This window comes from Arvicanthis niloticus, chromosome 2 (genome assembly GCF_011762505.2).
Source record: "Arvicanthis niloticus isolate mArvNil1 chromosome 2, mArvNil1.pat.X, whole genome shotgun sequence".
NCBI lineage: Eukaryota > Metazoa > Chordata > Mammalia > Rodentia > Muridae > Arvicanthis > Arvicanthis niloticus.
In genome coordinates this window covers 54,671,369-54,693,172 of record NC_047659.1, presented here as the reverse complement: position 1 = coordinate 54,693,172, position 21,804 = coordinate 54,671,369, and the positions used below count along the sequence as shown (strand labels likewise).

Below are 21,804 nucleotides of genomic sequence, written 5' to 3'. Positions count from 1 at the left end.
TGTGTGTACTTTCTGGGCCATTTGCAGGGATGACGAAGGGCTCTTGTCACTCAGTTTCTCAGGCTACTTCCCTTCACATCATGACCTAAACAGAGAGGGCAGTGACAGAGTAGAGAGAAGTGTGGAGGGAAAGAAGAGAGAAGGGAAAGGGATGAGGAGAGAAAGGAAGATAAGAAAGGAAGTTTCACCCATTCCTGAAACTGGCCCCCTACATTGTTTCAACCTGCTTCCTGTAACGTTGGTAATGCTTGTTCACTTGTATTGATATCATGAGATACTTTGCTGCTTTAGTTTGGATGTGGGAAGTTTCCTAGAAGCCCAGGTGTTAAAGGTTGGTGCCATTTGAAAGTGGAAATCTTAAGAGGCGGGACCCAGTGTGAGGTTGCAGGTCACTGGGTTCCTGTTCTCAATGGAATTGTGACCTTTGAGAAGGTCTGTTTTTCACGTGGCCACTCCTACTTCGAGACCAGTCACAGGGCTAAGCAAATGTGCTTTGAGAACTCTGACTGGAAGAAGGAAGATGGGGATTTTGGAAAAGAGAGGAACAAGGTAGATCCTTGTAGAGTCTTAGGGAAATCGGAGAACAACATAAACCTCACTTCTGATAACTTACCAACCTGTATTGCAAGAACCTAGATAGAACAGGAGACACTCTGAGGACAATGAACACATATAACATCTTGATTTCTCCATATTAATTTCTACTCAAAGAAACCAGGAATGTTGAGAAGCTTATTGATTCCAGGGCTGAGATAAGAAAGGCAACCACAAAGTCTGTGGGTCATCCAGTTTTATGTTACTGTTACAAAATACTTGACTGAATCAACTTGTACAAAGTTTATTTTAGCTTATGGTCCAGAGGTTTCAGTCCTCAGTTGTAAGGTCCCATGTTTACACAGGGTGTCATGATGAGGCCATATAGCAGAAGGAATTCTGTTTATCTCAGAGCCAAGTACAAAAATATAGCAAAGACAGACACACCACGACTTCACTCCTACAGAGGTTAAAGACATAACCTGCTGTTAGAAATGTCTCTATTGATCTGAATATTTTCTATCAATTATAACGCTTCTCCAATTTCAATGATTAAATTAGTTTATTGTTTGCTCTTTGAAGTAGGACCTTCTGTGTGTGTGTGACTTAGTGTTCCTGTTGACTTCCAAATCAGGGTGTCTGTCTCCTGTAATCTCCAGGTGGAATTGAGGTAGAAATTTCTGGTTTCTTTGGAGACTCAGTTGTATCATCTGATGTTTTCTGGAAACTGTCTTATGAGAGGATACTGTTGCTGAAGCAGACACATGGGCAGGATATTTTGCTGAGAACAGACAAGTAGTATTTTTCTAGAAGCATCCTGGAAAGGGGGCATGTTGTATTTTGCTAGAGTAGAGAGAACATGTGATGTTTGGAAAAGATGTAAGTAAAGATAGTGGACAATGCTATGCAGTATTGGTATGCTTTACCATTCTTTTTGATCATCACTGGGCTTCACTGACAATGTTAGGTGGTATTGGCACACCCTACCATTCTTTGCTGATCATCATTTGTTGTGACTTCATATTGAGAAACATATCAAAAAACTTCTGGTGGTGTTTCTGTGGACTCTGGCTGATTGGCAGAGCCTTGTGGTTTCTTCCAGATAGACCTACCTTTGCTGCTTCTTGAATGATATTTGTGAGTGGATCAAATTGCCGCTGCGGATTGATGTGAACTGAACTGCTGGTTTCTTGATAACACAGACTGGATTTGCTTGGAAGGACTATTTCTAAACAGATCCACATCCTTTTTTGCTCTATTAACCTTTCCTTTCCACTGCCTTTGATGGGTGGTGGACTGAAGGAAGGTTAAAGCATTTAAGAACCTTATTAAAAGAAAGTTTTGAAAAATTTAAGGCTACAATGTAATCCCTAGTCCTGGGGCTGGGTTTGTGGGGGTCATTTTGTTTAGTAACTTGACCTACTCGATTCCTTATCTTCACCATTCAGTTTTTCTTGCATTTTTTTATATTCCTTCTTATACCCTGGGTTTAATTTGTTGTTTTATTTCTACATTTTGAAAGTGGAGATTCAATTTTACTCTTATTTTATTTGTTGAAGACCCTTAATTCTCACTGCTAAACATAATGTAGCTCATAGAATCCAAAAGTGAAATATTTTTACCTCAATCTTTAAGTAATTACCATTTTTTATTTGAATTTCCCTTTCCATCTTAGACACAGCTTCACAGAGATTAAATTTCTAACTGTTACTCTCTTACTGGTTTTGATTATAATCTGCTCCCATGAGTGACTCTGCCCTTCGTGAGTGTTCTCTAAAAGTTCTGCTGCTGCCTCTGCTTCTCTCTCCGATGTCTTTTATTAGATATTCAATCACATTAAGGTCACTTGAACATGTGATAATACATGTTAATTTTCTTCTTGCTGGGACACAAACTGGGAACGTATGCCTCATGGGTACCAGGCAAGCACTGGCCACTAAGCTCCAGGTGTAGTTTGTATTTCTCCGATGGCTAAGGATTTGGAAGAGGTTTTTGTTTTCTTTTTGTTTGTTTCTTTCTTTTCCATAACTCCTTGGCAATCCACCGCTCCTTCTATACCCCTCTATTTTGTGTCCTGTTTTCTTGTTTGTTTTAGAAAAGACTATCTCACAGCAGATTTCCTACTCCTCTGGCTCTAAAAATATTTCCGGGGCTTCTTTCATAATGTTTTCAGAGCCATAGCTAACAAGGTTTGTGTTATAAGTGTATTAATTGGGGCAAGCACCCCAACATTAATTTTTAGATAGAATATTTACTCACTGTTTGTATTTTTCTTTTTATGACTGTGTATTCAGTTTATCCGTTCATTTATTGATTGGAGTATTTGGTTTTCTAGTGTTTGATTTTTGGAGTTCATTCCATGGTCTAGCTATTAACTGCCATCTGATGTGTGGTTGGCAAATTTTTTTCCCTTCCGGATGCTGTTTCTTCCCTTGGGTGTTTGTTCCTTTGAACTTTTGAGAGAGACCTTGCAGATTACTGAGAATATTTCTTTTAAAACCGCATTCAGTTATAGCACTTACATGTGATCCAGAGAAAGCTACTTTCGTGAAACTTTCTAACAGGATTAAATTATTAGATTAAAAACAGTCACGGAATAATTATCTGTTATTTTATAATTTTCTACTTTGGTGGGTGATTAAATGTCCAGTTGTGCCATCAAATTAGATTCCTGAGATGTTAATTGCATTTAAATGATAATTATTGTAACTGAGCCTATGGTTGGTAAAAGGTAACATAGTCTATTGGGTGAACTCTCTCCTATCTGTCTCTCCTTTCATTTGTTCCTTCTCGATCTAGCTGGTGTTGGCTCTATTATTATCTAAATACTGAAGCATTGACATCATTCCACCAGCAGGTGATTCCTTCTGTTAATTGTCTGTCCCTTCATGTTAGCTGGTAGAAATAGAGGTTTGTTCACACTGGCAAACTGCATGAAAATTTATTTTTAAACTTTAAATCAAACTGACTGTGGCATTGGAATTATTTATATCTCTAGGAGTAAAGATCAGTACACATATGCTTTTGTTTGACAATAAGGAGAAATCAATGCATTTCACTATAATTCACCTAAGATAGAGAAAGAATATCTTCCCCTCTAAGCACTGCTGGGAAATAGTCAGATCTTCCGTGAAGGCCACTGCTGTTACTCATTAACAGAGCAGACTTTACTCTTAGAAACTCTCAGGCAGTGCGGTTAGCTCAGGAGTTTATTTCTCCTGTTTGTGCTTCCGCTTTCCAACAATTTGGTTTGCTTTCTTGTATGAAATAGCTGTGACTATCTAAAAGACTATTGCGGGTTTCTGGGCTCCTAACTTGTGTTGAACACCCGGCCATTCCCACCACACTCAAACTCAAAAACAGCACAGATGTGAGTCTGGGGGTGGTGTCCCTGCAGCTCTCGGGAGCCTTTGTTTGGAGAACACCCTGATTAACCCCCACCCTTCATGGTTCATTGACTCACTGATAGATCAAGTTTAAACTAGTACATATTAGCACATTTGTTACTAACAGAGGAGCAGTTGGCCATTCTGTTTTACACTGCTGGTTCATTGCAAACTGGCGTGCTAAAAAGGTCTCTACTCCAGAGTATGAATTGAGAGGTTACCAAGGGACCGAGAATCCAGTCAGTTGCATATTAATGTTGACTCGTGCTTCTATTTAAATCCTGGATTATCTACTGGGGAGGTGCTTATACTATTGTACAGTTATGAATAAGTGATCACTGCCCCTGTGAAATTCATTTTTTTCTAAGGGGTAGGGATTTAAATGTCTCAGTATAGTTTTATATTAATCAGTCTGTCCCTGGATGAGGTCCTGAATCTGATGCCTGGTGTTGTGACAGGCTAAAACGTTGATCACTAGGTTCTTTGTAGCTGCTTATCTGGCATCCATCCTTGTAGAGTTTCTAGATTCCCATGTTCCGTGGAAATGTTCAGTCAAGAAGGCATACCTGGTTTCTTATCAAACAAACAAAAGAACAACCTCCCTTTCAGCTATCTGGCATATGAGTCATTCAAGAAAACAAAACAAAAACTTAAAAGACCATGCCTTACCTGCCTCACTTTGCTTTCACAGTCTCTGAGTGCTTTTATGTAGTTAGTTCTTTTCATGGAAAACAGGGTTACAGAATCATCTGGTGATAGTAAGTGGTGAATTTTCCCTTGGCTTCATTGCTCACCAGTGCTGTCCTCTGGGCCACCTGCTTCTCAGCATCTTCCTTTCTCTTGTGAGATGATGAAGGCAGAATGCCCAGTGGAGCTCAGGGACATCACACTGAGTCCAAGACAAGGATTGAAAAATAGAGGCTGCCTTACAAAGCGAACAGTTTTGTATATACGGAGGACAGCCTAACTCTGCAGCTATACTGCTGGCCTAGGGTTCTAATTGATTTGTTTCTGGAAAGTGAACTGATTTAAGTTCTGAGCAAAAGGATCAGCATTTATTTCCTATGCTGCTATTAATTTAGAAAAGCATTTTCCAGCTCTTATATATTTTCTACCAACCCTAACTTCCTACATAAGGAGGGTCAGTATGAGACAGAGCCTGAAGAGATTAACCTGGCAGTAATTAAGTAGTTACCCTTTACATGCTAATACTTTTTCCAATGAATTTAGATGTCTGTCATAAAACCTGGTTTTAATAGGCCATTGGTTCTCCATCAAATATTTGTCTAAGCCTTTTCAATATACCTTAGGAATTAACATAAGTGCTTTTTGCTTTTTTGTCTGTTTTATACCATAGCTTGCCACTGTGTTAATCTCCTTAACTGGATTTCTTTAATGCAATTGAAATCTGTTTTATATTTTTGTATTTTTATTCTCTCTCTCTCTCTCTACTTATATATAGATATATGTATGAATATTTGTGTTCACAAAAAGAGAATAAAATATAAAATAGAATATAACACACACATAAACATATACATATGTATATGTATATGTGTGTGTGTGTACATATAAGGCAGAAAGTAGAAACACAAAACTTTTGATGCAAGGAGATCCTGTCCTACTAATAGAAGACGAATTTAAAAGGTCAAACAAATATATTTCCAATCTCCTAAATGATGATGTATGCTACCAGGAAATGGAAAAGTAATATCTGCCATTATGACTTTCCCTCAATAATGGACTGCAACACGTGGAACTGAATGATAAGCAAACCCTCCCTTCCCCTGGATTGCTTTTGGGTCAGGGTATTTTATCACAGCAATAGGAATAAAGTTGACCTGAGCAAGTGGGACGGAGTTGCGTGTGAGTGAAACTAGACAGTTCTCCATCATACAGCAACAAGTGATCTGCCAGAGAATCCCAACATAATCAATAGCCTTCCTAAAGGAAGCTGGGGATTTAGAAGAAAGGTCAGTGGCTGGCACAATCTCAAATAGTCACTACTTGTGTAAAGAAGCAAAGGCTGGAGGACTTGGTGTATGTGACCATCTGAATGGCAATTAAGAGCAGTGCAGGCTGTAGCTGAGCACATGGATGGTGTTTAAAAGACTGGCTAGACAGTCAGAGACTTGATGTCAGCATGACAATACAAGTCTGAAACAGGAAGCCTGGAATCAGCCTTGTGTCTGAATGCTAACAATCATAGGACATGGATGTGTTAGCAACATGATAACATGTGTCTGACTTCTGTGGGAAAACACTCAAGGTATTCCTCCCACATTCTAGAGCTGACCGGATTGTCTTTTATCAGTATGGCTAGATAGTGCCTAGACAGGTGGGGACCAACCACTGCAGGTAGAATCCTGAACAAGTGAAGTTTTCTAACAGTTGGTAAGGGGGCATGTAAAATGATCATTATTGCTGATAAAAGTAATTGTTGACCTAGACAATCTAAGAGGTTACAGGGAAACCTTATGATGAAAATTGGGAGAATTCTGTAGGTGACATAAAGTAAGGATATGGATGGGGGAAGCTATATTGATGGCCACAACAGAAAAGGTGAAACAGTACAGCTGTTCAACATTTATCTAAAAATAGTTAGCATGAAACTGAGGGATATAGAAGAATTAATTATGGGGAAATATGTGGTTTGTGTAAAAAGTTGACCGTCATAAAATTCTTTAAGGTAAAATTATCTTAATGCAATTCTTTAAGATAGCAAAAGAATTTATGATACTAGATTAGTTGATCTTAGTGATCATGTGGGGTATGGCCCAAGCAAGTATTTAGCATTCGCAAAGCCTTGGGTTCAATTACCAGTATCCCAAACATCAACAACAGCCACAGCAAAGCACTACACGTGACTAAATGAACAGCCCTCCGACCACACACCCGAGGAACTACACTTTCAGCATTTTTGTGCATCTGAGGGTAGCATTGAACTCTGGAAGCTGGAGCTAGGGCTGGACTTGTGTTTCCTAGGCTAGCTACATAGGGTCCTGAATACAAACCCTAGCATACAACAGGGAAAACCCAAGCTATTAATCATAGAAACAAACAGAATCCACAGGAAAAGGCTGATCAGTTAATAAGTGCTGTTGTGTCAGGTGCACTGCCAAGTGGAGAAATATAAAGCCAAGCTTCCATTTTATTTCTTCTACCAGCATAAATTTCAGAGAGAATTTATAAGAATATGAAATTGAGACCACAAAAGTATTAAGAGAGAAATAGACACGTTTAAAGTCACAAAAGACTTTTAAATATGACATAAAATTCAGATGCCATAGAATAAATGCTAGAGAAACTCAGTAGTAAGTATATAAAACTGAGAAATCTCAGCATGAAGGAAATGCCATAAATAAAACCACAAGGCCAAAGAGACCATGGAATGTATTTCTCACTATACAATAAGCAGCTATGATTGTGCTCCAGGCTAAAGCACTGTTATAACTAAAACAACCAGGGAAACACACAGAACTCACTTGAAAAGTATGACATGATGTATAAGCTTGTAGAAAAATGGGTGCAGTGTTTTAAATATTTGCATTTTCTAACCTCTCTTGTAAGAAAATACTAAATTAAAAATAGAATGAAATAGACATCCTGATTACATATCCTTTGTCAAAAAGAATCCAACCCAGGCCACCAGACTTGGAGGCAGGTGCTTTAACTCCTGAGCCATCTCACTAGCCCCAAAATCATGTTTAAAATAAACACTGACCAGAAACAAAGTTGACATATAGAGACTTAGAGTACAGGTGCCGACTGCTTGTGTGTGCCTATGTATTTCTGAAAGGATTCTTAGAACCTTATCAGTATTTGCCTCCCAGGAGGGGTGCTATGTATGCTGGAAAAAGCAGGTTAAGATTTTGGGTTCCGTCCCTTGTTTACTCTTTTACTTGTCTATAGAAGGTTCTCAAATTCACATTTCCACTGAGGTCCTTCAGGGCAAAGGAAAGCATTGCCCTAAGGCCTCACAGGGATCTGGTTTCAGGTTTGGACAGCATAGTCAGCTGACTGGGAGCCCTGGCCTTGGGCAATGTTGCTTCTCTGCTAGTTTTGCCAGAGGCTGGAGAAGTTCTCAGGTCCACACTGCTTAGGGGCCGACCTTCTAGCCAGAATTATAAACAGTGCGATTTCGATTTCTACCCCAGCACCAAAGAAGATACCCTCCTTACCCACCCCGTCCCCTTGAGCTCTGCAAGACTAACTCAGCGCTGTTCCTTGCTTCCTGCAGCTCCCGATACCCTCACTCTGTCCTCTGGGAGGAATGGCCCACCATCAGCAAAGTCTACACTCTGACCTGCTTATCACACCCCATACTTGGATATTTGGAGTCTCTTACCTTAGGAGTGACCCAGCTCTCCTGAGGGCCTACAGCTCCCCCTGCAGTCCTCTAACAGGGTGACCACCTCTATAAACCATTCATCCCAGAGATGCTGCTGTCTTCCTTCCACCTCTCTCCTCTCACACTTAAAAGCTCTCAGCTCTGACACCAATCCTTCAGGCCTCCAGTTTGTGCCACCTGTACAAGTGTCTAGATTGTTATTGTTTCCCACGCCCACCCCCTTTTTAAAAACGAAAGCATCTATTGGCACTTACTCTGCTTCACTATGCTGGGGGCCATTTGATATTTTCACACATGTTCTCTCAGTCTCCGAGTCGAAGAATCCATCAGAGTTCTTGAGTCTTTTACTTTATCCACACTCTCCCATAATCCTTTTCTGCGATTGCTGTTGTTTTTAACAGGGTCCTGCCATACAGCCCTAGCTGATCCGGACCTCTTTATGTAGTCCAAGTTGGCTCTGATCAGAGTAGGTGCCATAGATGTTAAAATTAGATTTTACAGGTAGTTTTAAAGTGGAAGAAGTTCTGACTCGTTGGATATGGCACCTGAGGGAAGAAGTGTCCCCAAGGAGTCAAAGGTGTGTAGATATGGAGGAAGCAGAGGGATATGCTGTGTATAAGAACTGGTGGCAAACATTGTATCTCTCTGTTTCAGTTCCACTTTTAAAATACGTACAAAATCTAATTTTAGCAACTATGGCACCCACTCTGATCCAAGGACAATTGTCTGCTACTCAGAATGTTGCCAGCTGCGCTGACTTTGTCTTCCTGTGGTTCTTCTAAGAAGAATACCAGAGTCTACACAGAGTGAGCCTATTTAAAACCAGAGGTTATATTACTGCTTTGCTCAAAATTCACCATACATCTCTTTCTAAGCAGCCAAAACCAAAGTCCCTAGAAATAACTGGAGGGCTCTGGGGGACCTGACTTTCCCTTCCAGAGAGTCACCTACACCTTCTTTCTCTATCTCCTATCCTGTAATTTTGTCCTTAGAATAGATACCTTCTGGCCTACTCTGAATTCTTTTGTTTCTGTGTCCAGCCATTAGGATGTCACCTTTGTAAGGACAGGGGCTTCACTAATGGAGCCTCAGATCCCCTGCTCCTGCCTGATACACAGATAGCGTGGAGGTGTTGGTGATGAAATTAGAATCATAGAAAAATGGAGAAATTAATGTCAGGTTTTATAGCACCAACTGTACAGATACTGTCTGTTTACAAAAGAAAAAAAGGACCTTCAGACTAATGTAGACCCATAAATGTAGATGGACAAGGACGGATTTACTTCTGACTCCTGGTACCTAAAGTTTAAAGCCAGCTCCTGGCTCTGGACTGGTTAAGAGAGAACAATAATATGCTCATCAGATCCGGAATCCCACAACACACAGCTGCTGCTGCTGCTGCTGCCGCTGCTGCTCCGGTATCTAGTAAAGGGGAAAGTTTAGGATTATGTAAATGGTCTTCCCTAATTGTCATCCGATGAATCAGGAATCTGCTACTTCTTGCCCGAATCAATTTTTTTAATTTCTGAAAATAAGATTTTTTCTAACTTTGGAATGTTTCATGTAACAATTGTTATTCTAAGACAAAATTTACTTTTTTTTTTTTTTTTTTTCCTTTGCTTAGTCTACATAGCCTGTCAAACTGAATGTTTAAAAAGCCTGGCACAGTGTAACATAGTACTGTCAAGCCTCCCAGTTTTAATTGAACTGTGGTTGGTTACTGGCAGTCACAAGCTGTCCCATCAGAGACAACTTATTGTCTTTTACAATTATTGTGAAAATGGTACAAGAACAAGTTAACGGAAGAGCCTGGAGAAAAATGGGAGCAGAACAGTGAACCGGGTGGACTCCGGGGATGATGAAGAAAGGTTCCTGGGAGGAAGTGGGATTCGGAGCCATCCTTGGGAGAAAAAAAAAAAAAGGTAGACTTTTTATTTCTTTTTTTTAAGCATGTTTGAAACTGAAACAGAAAACTGTCTGAATGAAGAAAGCCCAGCAGCAGCTTTGGCATCTGATGCAGTGCAATGGCCCAAGTTGTCACAAGGGAGTTGAAGCTGCCCAGGAAGAGCCTGAGTTAACCCAGCTCTGTGTGCTCGCTTAGGCTGGTAGCACATAGAAGTCCCAGTCCTATCGGACTGTTGATGAATTGGAGAGCAATGGAGGAAGCCATTCTAGGTGGGCGGAAATAGCCCCACGCAAATACTCTTTTCTTCAAAAGGGCTTGATCAATCCTCTTGAAGATCCTTAAGAAACAACACTGCCTTAAATACACCGCATAAATCCCCAGTTCCCCCATAGACTCTTACCCCATAAACTCCCACCACAGAAACTCCCATTGTGTTTCGTGCCTCTGCTTTGTGTCCTGCACTTTGCTTCATACCAACTGCATCTTCTCTGGCCAGGATAGAAAACAAAATGTCCCATAAGTCTTTCTTGAACGTTGAATGCAGGAGGAGAGGAACTGGGTTCGGATAGCATTGGAAGTCTCTGACGGCCATTTTAAGGGATCTGGGCAGCGTTGCTCATAACAGAGTTACCAGGGCAGCTTCAGAACAGTGAAGCACTGACAGCAGCGGCTATGCTGGACCTACTCAGACCAGGGGAAGCATGCTGGCACAGGTGCGGGGCCTTCCCTATACCAGAGAGGGTTGGTGGCAAAAGATACAGGCTCTTGAGGCTCAGGAGCTAGCACTTGCAATATAGGATTCTCGGTGCTCACTCAAACACAAGAGCTGGAAAAAGCGAGGCATGGGGCGTGGATGGGAGTCTCAGCACGTGTGAACAGGAGGCCGGTGAAGCTCCTTACAGAACAAACCCTGACGGTTTCCTGAGAATGTGCAAAGACTTCAACATGGCTCTTCCGTTCCTCATCCCAAGCCCTTCCTGGTTTCAAAACAGTGTGTGCCCGTTATGGAAGTCTCTTGCTTCAAATATCATAAAAGGGAAAAATATTCTAAGTGTAGTATAAAACACAGAGTTTGATATAAATGGACATTTGCTTTCACTTATCTTTAGTGATGGTGAATGTTAACTGCTTTTGTAACCTTAAAACGCTGTCTTCCGAGAGCAGCTTACCACAAAAGAAATGGTTGTCAGCTTCCTTTTGGCTCCTGCCCCTTCCTAACAACAGACAATTTGCTCTGCACCTGCTCCAAGTGGGTTCTCAGTGCTAAGCATCTTGTGAGCCCGGGAAATTGCAGTATCAAATCTCAGTCCCAACTGTGAGGCAGCACAGTGACCGATTGCCTTTGGGAGGGGGTACTTTCCCAGTCCCCAAGAGAAAAGCACTTTCTCCCCTGCTCCCTCCTAAGATCTGAACTCTGACCTAAATCCCTCTTCTCTCTTTTAGCTACCAGTGTGCACAGCACTGGTTGCTAACAGTGACCCACCCTTGCTTGCTCAGTTCTGTCCCTGGAGTCATGGGGTAGGTCAGATGTCAGTACGCCTGAGGTCAGTAGGTGTCCAGTTCCAGTACATGTATATATCCAAGGAGAAGAAATGCACCATGCTGTTTGTCACAGCCCACAGCCCGTCTCCACAAAGCAGCACCTAATCTGTGAGTGGTTCAGCAGGCATCAGCCTTGCTCTTGTGTTTGTGAGTTGCTGCTGTTCTTTACGTCCTTCTTTCTGAGTAAAATGTTTCTTACAACGCATGACTGACGGCAGAGGGTGCACATCGTTTCACCTGTAAGAAAGCAGCCAGTTAAAAAGGAAGCACATCCAAGCAAGAATCTAAGGTGCAAATAGCAAATGCCACTTAGATATACGTGTGATATTCTGGTGGACAACCTAACCTTACCCATTTTCATTTTAGGTTTCACGAGTAGGCCAAAGGCTCTCAAGATCCTCATCAACCCTCAGAGTCACAGAAAAGAATCTGTCCAAGTCTATTACGAGAAGGTGGAGCCTCTGCTGAAACTTGCGGGCATAAAGACGGACGTGACAAGTGCGTTTTTTTTTGTTGTTGTTTGTTTGTCTGTTTGTTTTGTTTGGTCTCTGTGTAACTTTACCACTTCAAACTCCACAAGGAGCCCACAGTTATCCTGCTTAAGCATGGAGAGCTGCTCATAACAGCAGGGGCTTTCTTCCTGTGTCCTGTAACCTGTGCCAGCTTCAGAGCTGTCATTCTTTTATTGTGCCATCTAGTTTGAAATAACAATATTTTAGACGTCTTACTGGATGGTTTTGGATGTCAAGCTGACACAAGTTAGAGACATCAGAGAGGAAGGGGGGTCAGTTGAGAAAATGCCTACTAGAGGTCCTACTGTTGAAGGCATTTCCTCAATTACAGATCTATGAGAGAGTCCCGACACCTTGTGGATGGTGTCATCCCTAGGCAGGTGCTGCTCCTGGGTTCCATAAGAAAGCTGACTAAGCAAGCCGTGGGAAACAATCTAGTAAGCAGCACCCCTCCATGGCTTCTGCATTAGTTTCTGGCTCCAGGATCTTGCCCTGTTTGAATTCCTGTTTGTTGCATGGTGGTTTTGGTCATGGTGTTTTGTCACAGCAGTAGAAACCCTGACTCAGGCAACTTGTTTCATGGTAACAATTGTTAGGTATTATGTGTGTTAATAATAAGAAGATGTGTGTTACTTTCACACTTCTGCCTAGTGTTTTTCTGTGGCTCCTCCCTTGAGTTGTTTTTTTGTTCTGATCCTGACCCCTGCTGGTTAGGTCAAAACTAAGCACTAGGATGCCTGCTTTTAGTTGATTTTGGAGAAACTGGGAACTTGATCCCTTGTTGAATATAAGAATGTACTTAGCCTCTTGTTGAGGAAGATGGGATTTAGCTAACCAAAAAGTTAATAAAAAGAATGTCAATAATGTCTTTTGGGGCATTTACATTTTGGTGACCAAATTCTTCTGCTTTATTAAAAGTCAACTGATGTCCACCAAGAAGGGTGGACATTGCTTACTACCAGAACTTCCCTGCCTTTGTTCTCATACAGCATCACCATAGCAGAGGGAATCTGCTTCACACTGTCGTCAATAGAGTTTACTATGTAATTAGGCTACTCAGGAGACAAGCCCAGTAGGAGTCTCTCAGTCCTAATTCTTGAGGAGGGACCTGGCTTTGCTCAGCTGTGACAGATGGAGATGGGTCTCACACTGTTAATAAAGTCTCTGAAATTCAGTGTCTTGAAGAGCTCAGGTAGAAAGAAGTTGCTCCCCAAAGATGCTGTGTAGGAAGTTCAGTCACCCCAGTGACATCTCCCAGCATGGAGGTTAAAGAGAAGCTACTGTCAGTAAGGAGGAGCCCAAGTTGGCAGCCCATGCCTGCAGTCCTACCACTTGAGAGACTGATGAGGAAGACTGGGGGTCTGAGGCCAGCCTGACCTATATAGTAATACATGCTTTATTAAAAGGCCAACCTGACCTATATAGTAACACATGCTTTATTAAAAACAAACAAATAATAAAATAAGAACAAAAGACAAAAAACCCCTTAAATGAACTATTTTTATAGTGAAAAAGTTAGCTTTTACGGCTATAACTTTGAAAGTACTTACAGGTGATATGCAAGGGAAATACACAATTCAGATTCATCCCAATTTTCTATTGAATAGTTCCAAAGATTGGAGTGATTTGACATGTAAACTTGAATGACTGTCAAGCTCACTAACAGCGCCTATATTTTACATACGTGAGCACAAAACAACAGTTTGCATGGGCGTTACTATCTATCAGTCAGTTTATGAATCTGGAACGGAGGCACTAGGGTACCTTGTACTTTGGAGTTTAAGGCAACTACGTCACTTGTGCCCAAGGGTTTTGAGGTAAGCCTGACAAACTAGCAGATAAATCTTTTGTGGTGTTCTTGTTTCATACAGTATGCAAAGTTATGGATTCAAACAGATACTGAGGCCTGAATATTGTTTAGGCACGTGCATAAAAACTTACGGTGTCTGGAAGTGATGCTAATTTTGATGAAGGCTCAAGAAAACCACACAATCCAGCTACTTCTTAAGAGCCCAGGGAGGCAGAGAAAGGAGGGTAGCAGGCATATTTAAGTAAAGGATGCATTGGAGGGGGTGATAAAGGGATCCATAGTATCGTAGTACCTTGGGAGTTTATTTTGTAATTTTAGCTATATGCTCACAGTTTTGAATTTGTCTTGAGTCTGTCTTTTCCTGTCTTCAAAAATCAATGGACCATTAATTTTATCCTTTCTTGGTCTTGCCTAGTGGGATGAAGAGAAGCATGTATATGTCAGAAGGGGAGACCCTAACATGTGTCAAAATTTCTTTTGGTTTGATTATCTGTGTTCAACATAGGACAGTTGTTTCCTTTCCTAGAACCTGAGGGTAGATTCTCTCAGTTGAAAGCTGAAGGATGATGCCTGAATCTATTATGGGAGAAGGGCAAAGTGGCTTTGGAAAGGCCCCCAGCAAAATGTATCCCATCCAGGCTTGAGTCCAGACACAGCTGAATCTTATGCTGCACTCAGCAATTTGCTTACCACATCTTGATATACAGTTGCTGGAATTTTTATTAATAGTGTTAAAATATAGTTTGGAAAAGATGAGTCCACCAGCTGAATCACAATTAGGGAAAGAAGATGAGGAAAAGAAAGAGGAGGAAGAGAAAAAGAAGGAGGAAGTGGGAGGAAGGAGGAAGAGGCAGGGGATGAGGAAGAAGAGGAGGAGAGGAGATACCAGGGCATGGGTTTTGACCGGGGGCAGAAGTATCAAGGATGTGTGATTTCTTCTTTTAATAATATTAGAGAGTGAAATATGCTCTGTGTATCTTCCAAATTCCTAAGTATAATTTATTATGTTTTAGCATAAAGTTTGTGTTTAACATTATAATTTACCATAAGCTATTTCAGAAAGCACAATTATCTTTGGTATTTGTGTAAAATGGTTGATGACTAACTGCCTGACACTCCCCCTACAGGTGGAACTATACAATTGCATCCTTTGCTTATGAGAGGATCTGGTGTATGTCAGCAAAACTTTTACATTAGAATATTGTCTTGTTGTATCAAAAACTTAACAAACTTTTGACCTTTCTGCCTACCTTGCTTAAAGTGTACACATATGGACCTTAGGTTAGGAGTTTCATTTTCATGAAATTATGTAACCAGATTCAATACACCATCTAATGGGAAGTAGTGTATGAAGGATAATGATAAAGAGCATGCGTCTTCTGCATGTCCATTGACTTAACACAGACCTGCACTGGTGAGTCCAAGTGGAATAGGAAATACGTCACTCCTATATGATAATTTATTAGGAAGCAATGCTGCGGAAGTATGCAGCATGATTTCAATATTACACCTATAGATAGTACTTTTTCACACGTTTATTTTAAACACAGCTCCTACACATTAATAAATTTATGCTGGTTCACTTTGATTTGTGCTGAATCCATAACCACTTCCGAATCTAAATCAGCACTTTTTGGAATATTTTAGTTAAAACGGTTGCCCACCAAGCTGCTACTTCCACCAACGCAGGATCTTATCTAACAAGAGCACCAACAAGGGTCTTGAAAATGCCTAGAAGGAACAGGTATTTACTCTACTAATAGATTGGTCCAACAGTCAAAGAAGAGAATGAATGTTAAGTCCAGGCTGACATCTGGCATGTTTCTCCCTCTCACTCTCAAAATAAAATAAAATAAAATAAAATAAAATAAAATAAAAGGTATTAAAGTTTATACCATTAATGATGCTATAGTTTAAAGAGGTCATTGGGTGACAGGATAATGCACAAAATGAGGAGGAGAAGTCAGAGAAAATAATCTCAAGAGCAGATAGTTCTGGTGTCCCTGGTAGGTTGGAGTTGAAGAGAGTGCAGGTAGCATGTTATAGTACGGGGCAGGTGTTTGGCTCTCCCTGTGGGTATCAGGAACCTTAGCTTTGGATCCTATGCTAGAGGCAGAGTATCATGTTATTGAACAGTGTTACTCATTGAGTGCATTCTCAATGCCTTCGTGCACATAAGAAAAGGTACTTCCTGTATGCCCACTTATGCATCAGTTGATCCAGCCCAAGGCCACACAGCTTGCTGACCAGGAGCACTCTTCACATCATAAATTCACCCATCTGATTGACTGAATTGTTTTTGTGCAAGTTATAAACTGCATAGTACAGAGAACAGGAGAGCTGACAGTTAGCTTCTTACAATTGTTGTCTACGGTAGTTAATGTTGTCCCTTGTAATGATACAAAATAAATGCGTTCTATCTAGTGTGCCAAGTCACCAAGCTCTGTGCCCCTCTGTGCGTTCACAACAGGCACTTTAATCTTCAGTCACCCTTCGCTTTGACAGAGGTGTTAGACCCACTCACGGGAATTATCATCATCGTGGGTTAAAGAAGCTTTTCAGAACTTAGCCATGATCACTGTCAGCTTCAGGGTCCCTGGGGACGCCTAGTCACCAGATCATTCTGCCTTCTGAAAGAACGGGGCTTATTCAGAAAGAGAAGCTCTCGCGAGGTCATGTGCATCCTTTGTATAGGGTTGTGCTTTTGACTTTAGGTCTCTGTGACTGTGTCCTTTGTTCTCTGTGTGGTTCTACTTGTGCAGGTTTCTCATTCCTTATTTTACCCAGTAGAAAACTAGGCTATCTGAAGAAATTCAGCCATAAAGTATACGTAAGGGGTAGGAGCACAAGTTATGAAAGGTGCGTTTGACTTACAAATTCATTATGGACATTTAGCATTAACCTCAAGACATTTGTCTAGGCTTAGCTCTCTGAGCTCGTGACATTTATGCCAAAGTGGAGGAGTGCTGCAGTAAAAGAAGAGGAAATGATAGACTCTTAAATCTCTAGTGGAAATGGTGGAGAGTGTGGATTTCTTAGGATAAGGCAGCAGTACCATAGTTAAAGAAATCGTTCAGCAGCCTTGCTCCATGATTGTTTGTGAAGGGATGACCGAGGCCCTGTCTGGTTCTAGGGCCCCTAACAGTCAGCCAGTCTTGCTGTTTATTTTGATTGTCCCTCCTTCACATAGTTATACAAGCCACAGCTTATCCTTTTCTTAACGATCACTTTTTACTATTTCACATCACACTTTTCACTGAATATGTTACGTATCTCCAGAGACGGTTCATTTTGTTCATCTTGTTAAAACATTTTACACCTGTAGATTTCTTAGTCAGTTTTCTTTTATATTTTTACTATGTTTTTTTTCCAGACAAAATGTGTGATTTATTTTTTAACTTACCAATACTCATTAAGATTGCTGTGCTTAGGGGCTGAAGAGATGGCTCTGTGGTTATGAGCACTGTTTTTTCTTTCAGAGGTCCTGGCTTCAATTCCCAGCACCCATATGGCAACTGACAATTTATAACTCCAATTCCAGGGGATCCTGCACCCTTACAAGACACACTTGTAGGCAAAACACCAATGTACATAAAACAAGAGTAATAAAAAAATTTAGAAAGATGTCTGTGCTTAGATATGTTACATTAGTGTACAGTCAAATTCCATTTGAGATATTAAAGAAAAATTTGACTAGTTTAGCTCTTACTTAAATAAAAAAAAATAGCAAAGCATAACTTGAAAGTGAGGTTTGTAAAGTATTTAAATTTTTTTCAAAAGTAAGCTTTGGTATAAAACCCAGATGTGAAAACTTGCTTCGTAGCTTATGTGTTTCTTTATAACAATCCTGATGACCTTTAACATGCATGTATAGGAATGTTTATTACATTGCATTGAAAGGTACTAACTGGTGATATGTGTATGGTTATAAATGAATTATCACACATATCTTTTATGATAATGGAACCTTGCAAGTTTATAAATATTGATATTTTGAATTTTCTTATACTTTTCCTTTGATTGGAACTTAATAACGCTTTTGTTCTGGTGAGTAAGCTTGGGGAGAACTACAGTGTAACAGTGCTAGGTACAGAATGATCCTCTCCGACACCAAGACTAATAATTTTTAACAATATCCAAAAACATCATAGAAAAAGCTTGAACTATGCTGGCACCAGGCACAGACAGGCATGAAAGATTAATGTAATCTTGCATATAATGATGCACACTCTTACACAAAAAATCCATCTGCAGTGTCATGTCAGTCAGCAGAAATCTTTGATGGGTGGATACAGCTGGGTTGCCTCTTCTGGCAGGGATGCCCCAGAAAATGCTAAGTGTGCTTGTGATGCTGCATGCCATCTGCAGTGTGCCCTCTCAGCCTGTCTTCGCCGGCAGTTTCAGTGCTGCATGGAATATTAGCGACTGTGGCAGCAGAGATGTACTGTGACAGACTCATTTTCTCTGTGGACCTGGGCTATGGTCCTGTACATGGGCCTCCCTCTGGGTTTGGCTTATCATCTTGATGGTTATTTTTCTATTTTTTCATAACCAGCTTTTCTCTTTCTTTCTTTCTTTCTTTCTTTCTTTCTTTCTTTCTTTCTTTCTTTCTTTCTTTCCTTCTTTCTTTTTTTGTTCTTGAGTCTAGCAGCTCCAGATACACGTTCTTCTGGTATGTAAATCTTACACTAACCTTTTGACTAATTTATTCATGTAAGGTTGCCAAAGCAATTTAACGTGGACTGTTCAATGCCAGCAAATATGCCGTATTTTCAAAATATTCCTGTTCTCAAACTTCTGATTGTCTTATTTTGGGAAAACTGAACAGACAGGCACTAAGATAAAATCCCTAAGCACTGTGTGTTGGATATCCCTAAATGACTTACATAGTTGAAACATCTCTGTGGTCTTCTTTTACATAAAGTTATAAAACACACCAGACAATGAACAATTAATCCTCTTTCCTATGATTCAAATATTTGAGAATAAATGCTGTTTTATGACCTGATGATACTACTTTGCCAAACCAAGCTGTAAAACTATAGATTGTTACTTTAAATATTTATTTGTGTGTGTGTATGTTTTTTATAGTAACAGAATATGAAGGGCATGCCCTGTCCCTGCTTGACGAATGTGAACTCCGGGAATTTGATGGGTAGGTTATATTATTGGTCTTTATGTCTATACAAATTATTTTAGTAAAAGTTTTATTAGCTTTTAATTACTTATTTGGGATTGATAATTTTCAGGCTGTGTTTATTGATATCCATGTGCTGATAATTAATGATGATCTATCATAGTCATCCATTCCTCAGGATCTGGCGCAGATAATCAAAAAGAGAAATGTAATTATAAATATTGAAAAAGCACATTGAATATTGAAAGTGTGCTGGCCTATACTTAACATGCATATATTTGCACTTATAATCCTTGGTGCTTGTGTTTGGCCATGGGAATATAAGAAGAACATTGATGAAAGCTATAATATTTATCATATGACATAATGATGTTATGGTCCTCTTTAGCAAGTTTACTGACAGCTTAATTGCTATCTGCTAGTGAATTTTGTGATGATTGATTATGGTAGATATTTTTTTAACAACATATCTATTTCTGAATGAACAAAAGATGCTGGCTTTAATTATCTCATAATTTATTGACTAGACAAGTTTTTTTTTTTTACAGGTTTAGCATTTTCTTATGAATGGTTGCCACAAACTTCTATATTGCATATTCAACTAAGGCAACACTATGCAGATTTAGTTTTTATTACTAAGGATGAAAAACAAATCTTTATTTTAACTCCCTTGCACCCACTGATGGCTGGGCACTTAAAGGAGGGTGGTTGCTTTCTTGAAGCCTGTACAGAGCAGTACTGTGCTTTCAAGGGTTCCAGTACAAAATCTCCCTGGTCTGGTGGGACTGGTACTTCTCTCTTAAAAGAAAACACTGTCCCATGTAACTTGAGGAACAGAGCTGTAGGTTTGGTTTGAGAGGGACCTGTAAGATGCTTAGACCAGGGCACCATTCGTATGCCATCTGGGCTAGTAAAGAGCAGGTATGTACCTCAGAGTTCCTATTTGTTCATCTCTTCTTCATCCTCATCTACAAAACCCTCTTCTTAGTCTTTGACACTGGCATCCTGGTGCTTCTGATGTTTGAACTACAGGTGGCCATCATGTTCTTGACATCAAAAATCTGTTGTGTGAGCTTGGACACTATCAGGGTCACTGTACTGCTGACTGTCCAGGTTGTGAGTGGGGTGAAGCCAGGCATGAAGAAGTGTAGGTGTGGGAAGGGCACCATGTTCATGGCCAGTGTGCACAGGTCAGCATTCAGCTGGCCAGAGAATCACAGCTATGTGGCGACACTACACACAGTGGCAGACACCAGGTGGTTGCAGTCCCCGAAGCAGGTGTCCTAGACATTCATAAAGGCATTGGGAAACTTGTTTGTTTCCAGTGCATTGCTAGAGTGTGCTGAAAATGCTCGCTGGCATTTGAACAGTGGGAACAAGTCAAATGAGATACAGAATTGATTTGCAAATGTAGTGGATTACCATATATGATGAAAACATATTACTATGGGGAGAATATTTGTGTGAGTGAGACTTGCTATCCTAGAGCTTAAAAAGATGGAATGTGTATGATTTTGCCACATGGTGATGGGGAGGAGGCAAGAAAGACCAGTAAACTTGTGAGGTATAGAAAGGTGGTTAATCTTCAGTACCCCCAAAGTAAAAAGAAAACTTTACTATTTCTAATGCACGAAGGGAAGTGCTGCTATCAAATGAAGCACTGAGTTGTAGTTTAAAAAAAAAAAAAAAAAAAAAAAAAAAAAAACAGTAGTGCCCAATGAGGTAAAGGTAAAACATGATTGAACAAAAGAGATTGAAAAGCAAGTAAATCTAGATGGTTGTACTGTATAAACATCAGTCAAAGAGGACTAGGTGGGAATCACTTTATAATTTTATACCTCGAGATGGACAAAAGGATAGATGGGCTACAGTTAACAAATGCTATCCTGGAAGAGTTCATTCAAAAAATAAGATTGGGAAAGCCATGTGAAATCCTGAGTGACTTAGTGTGACACACAGTCCCAAAGTAAGACACTGTCTTAAGCCTTTTCTTTGGACCCTGGTTAGATAATAATTAGGGTAACCAATTAAGATGTGACACCTGAAATTACTCACTGGTACCATCAGATTCCCTGCTGAATGTGGTACCTGTCAGTATCTCCTCGTGGTAATTCCACCATTATAGGAGATTTAGGCAGCCTTTACAGAAGGAAGAGAGATTGTTCAAATGCTGAGTGAGAAATTTCCCTTTACCTGAACATATTCATCTTTTAATTTATTTCCCATGTAGAAATTATTTTGAACTGTTATTAAAAGATCCATTGAGCTTTTAGTTATTGCACATTATTAAACCAAATTGTCCTGTTGTATGAATTAAGTGTGTGCCTCAATTTGCTCTGATTTTATGGTATACTAATTTACTTTGGGTGTATAATAATTTTAAATTTCTATTAGAAGTCATATATGTTCTAAATAGTTAAATAATTCACTTATTTTGATAAATTCAGCTTTCCTAATCAGAGCTGTCGTGGTTGGAGTAATCAACTTAATTAAAAGGTAATCGTAGTTTCCCTTATTCAGAAATAAATGAATTGATGTAAGAACACTGGAAACATTCTTTTATTAAACATTGATCAAGTCTCTAACAAGAATTGTTCAGAGCCAAAATGTTCTTCACTGAACCTGT

General features: G+C 40.0%; 1 protein-coding gene across 3 annotated transcripts in view; it reads left to right on the top strand.

Annotated features, from left to right (window-relative positions):
* The window catches only part of Cerkl (CERK like autophagy regulator), a 93,613-nt gene that overhangs the window by 44,850 nt on the left and 26,959 nt on the right, over positions 1-21,804 (top strand). For 2 of the 3 annotated variants that reach the window (XM_034496595.2, XM_076928953.1), the window contains exons 3-4: positions 12,086-12,217; positions 19,133-19,196. In XM_034496595.2, the coding sequence (XP_034352486.1) occupies positions 12,086-12,217; positions 19,133-19,196 (196 nt within the window). The remainder of the gene's footprint in view (positions 1-12,085; positions 12,218-19,132; positions 19,197-21,804) is intronic. The other variant, XM_034496596.2, reaches the window with a different exon arrangement.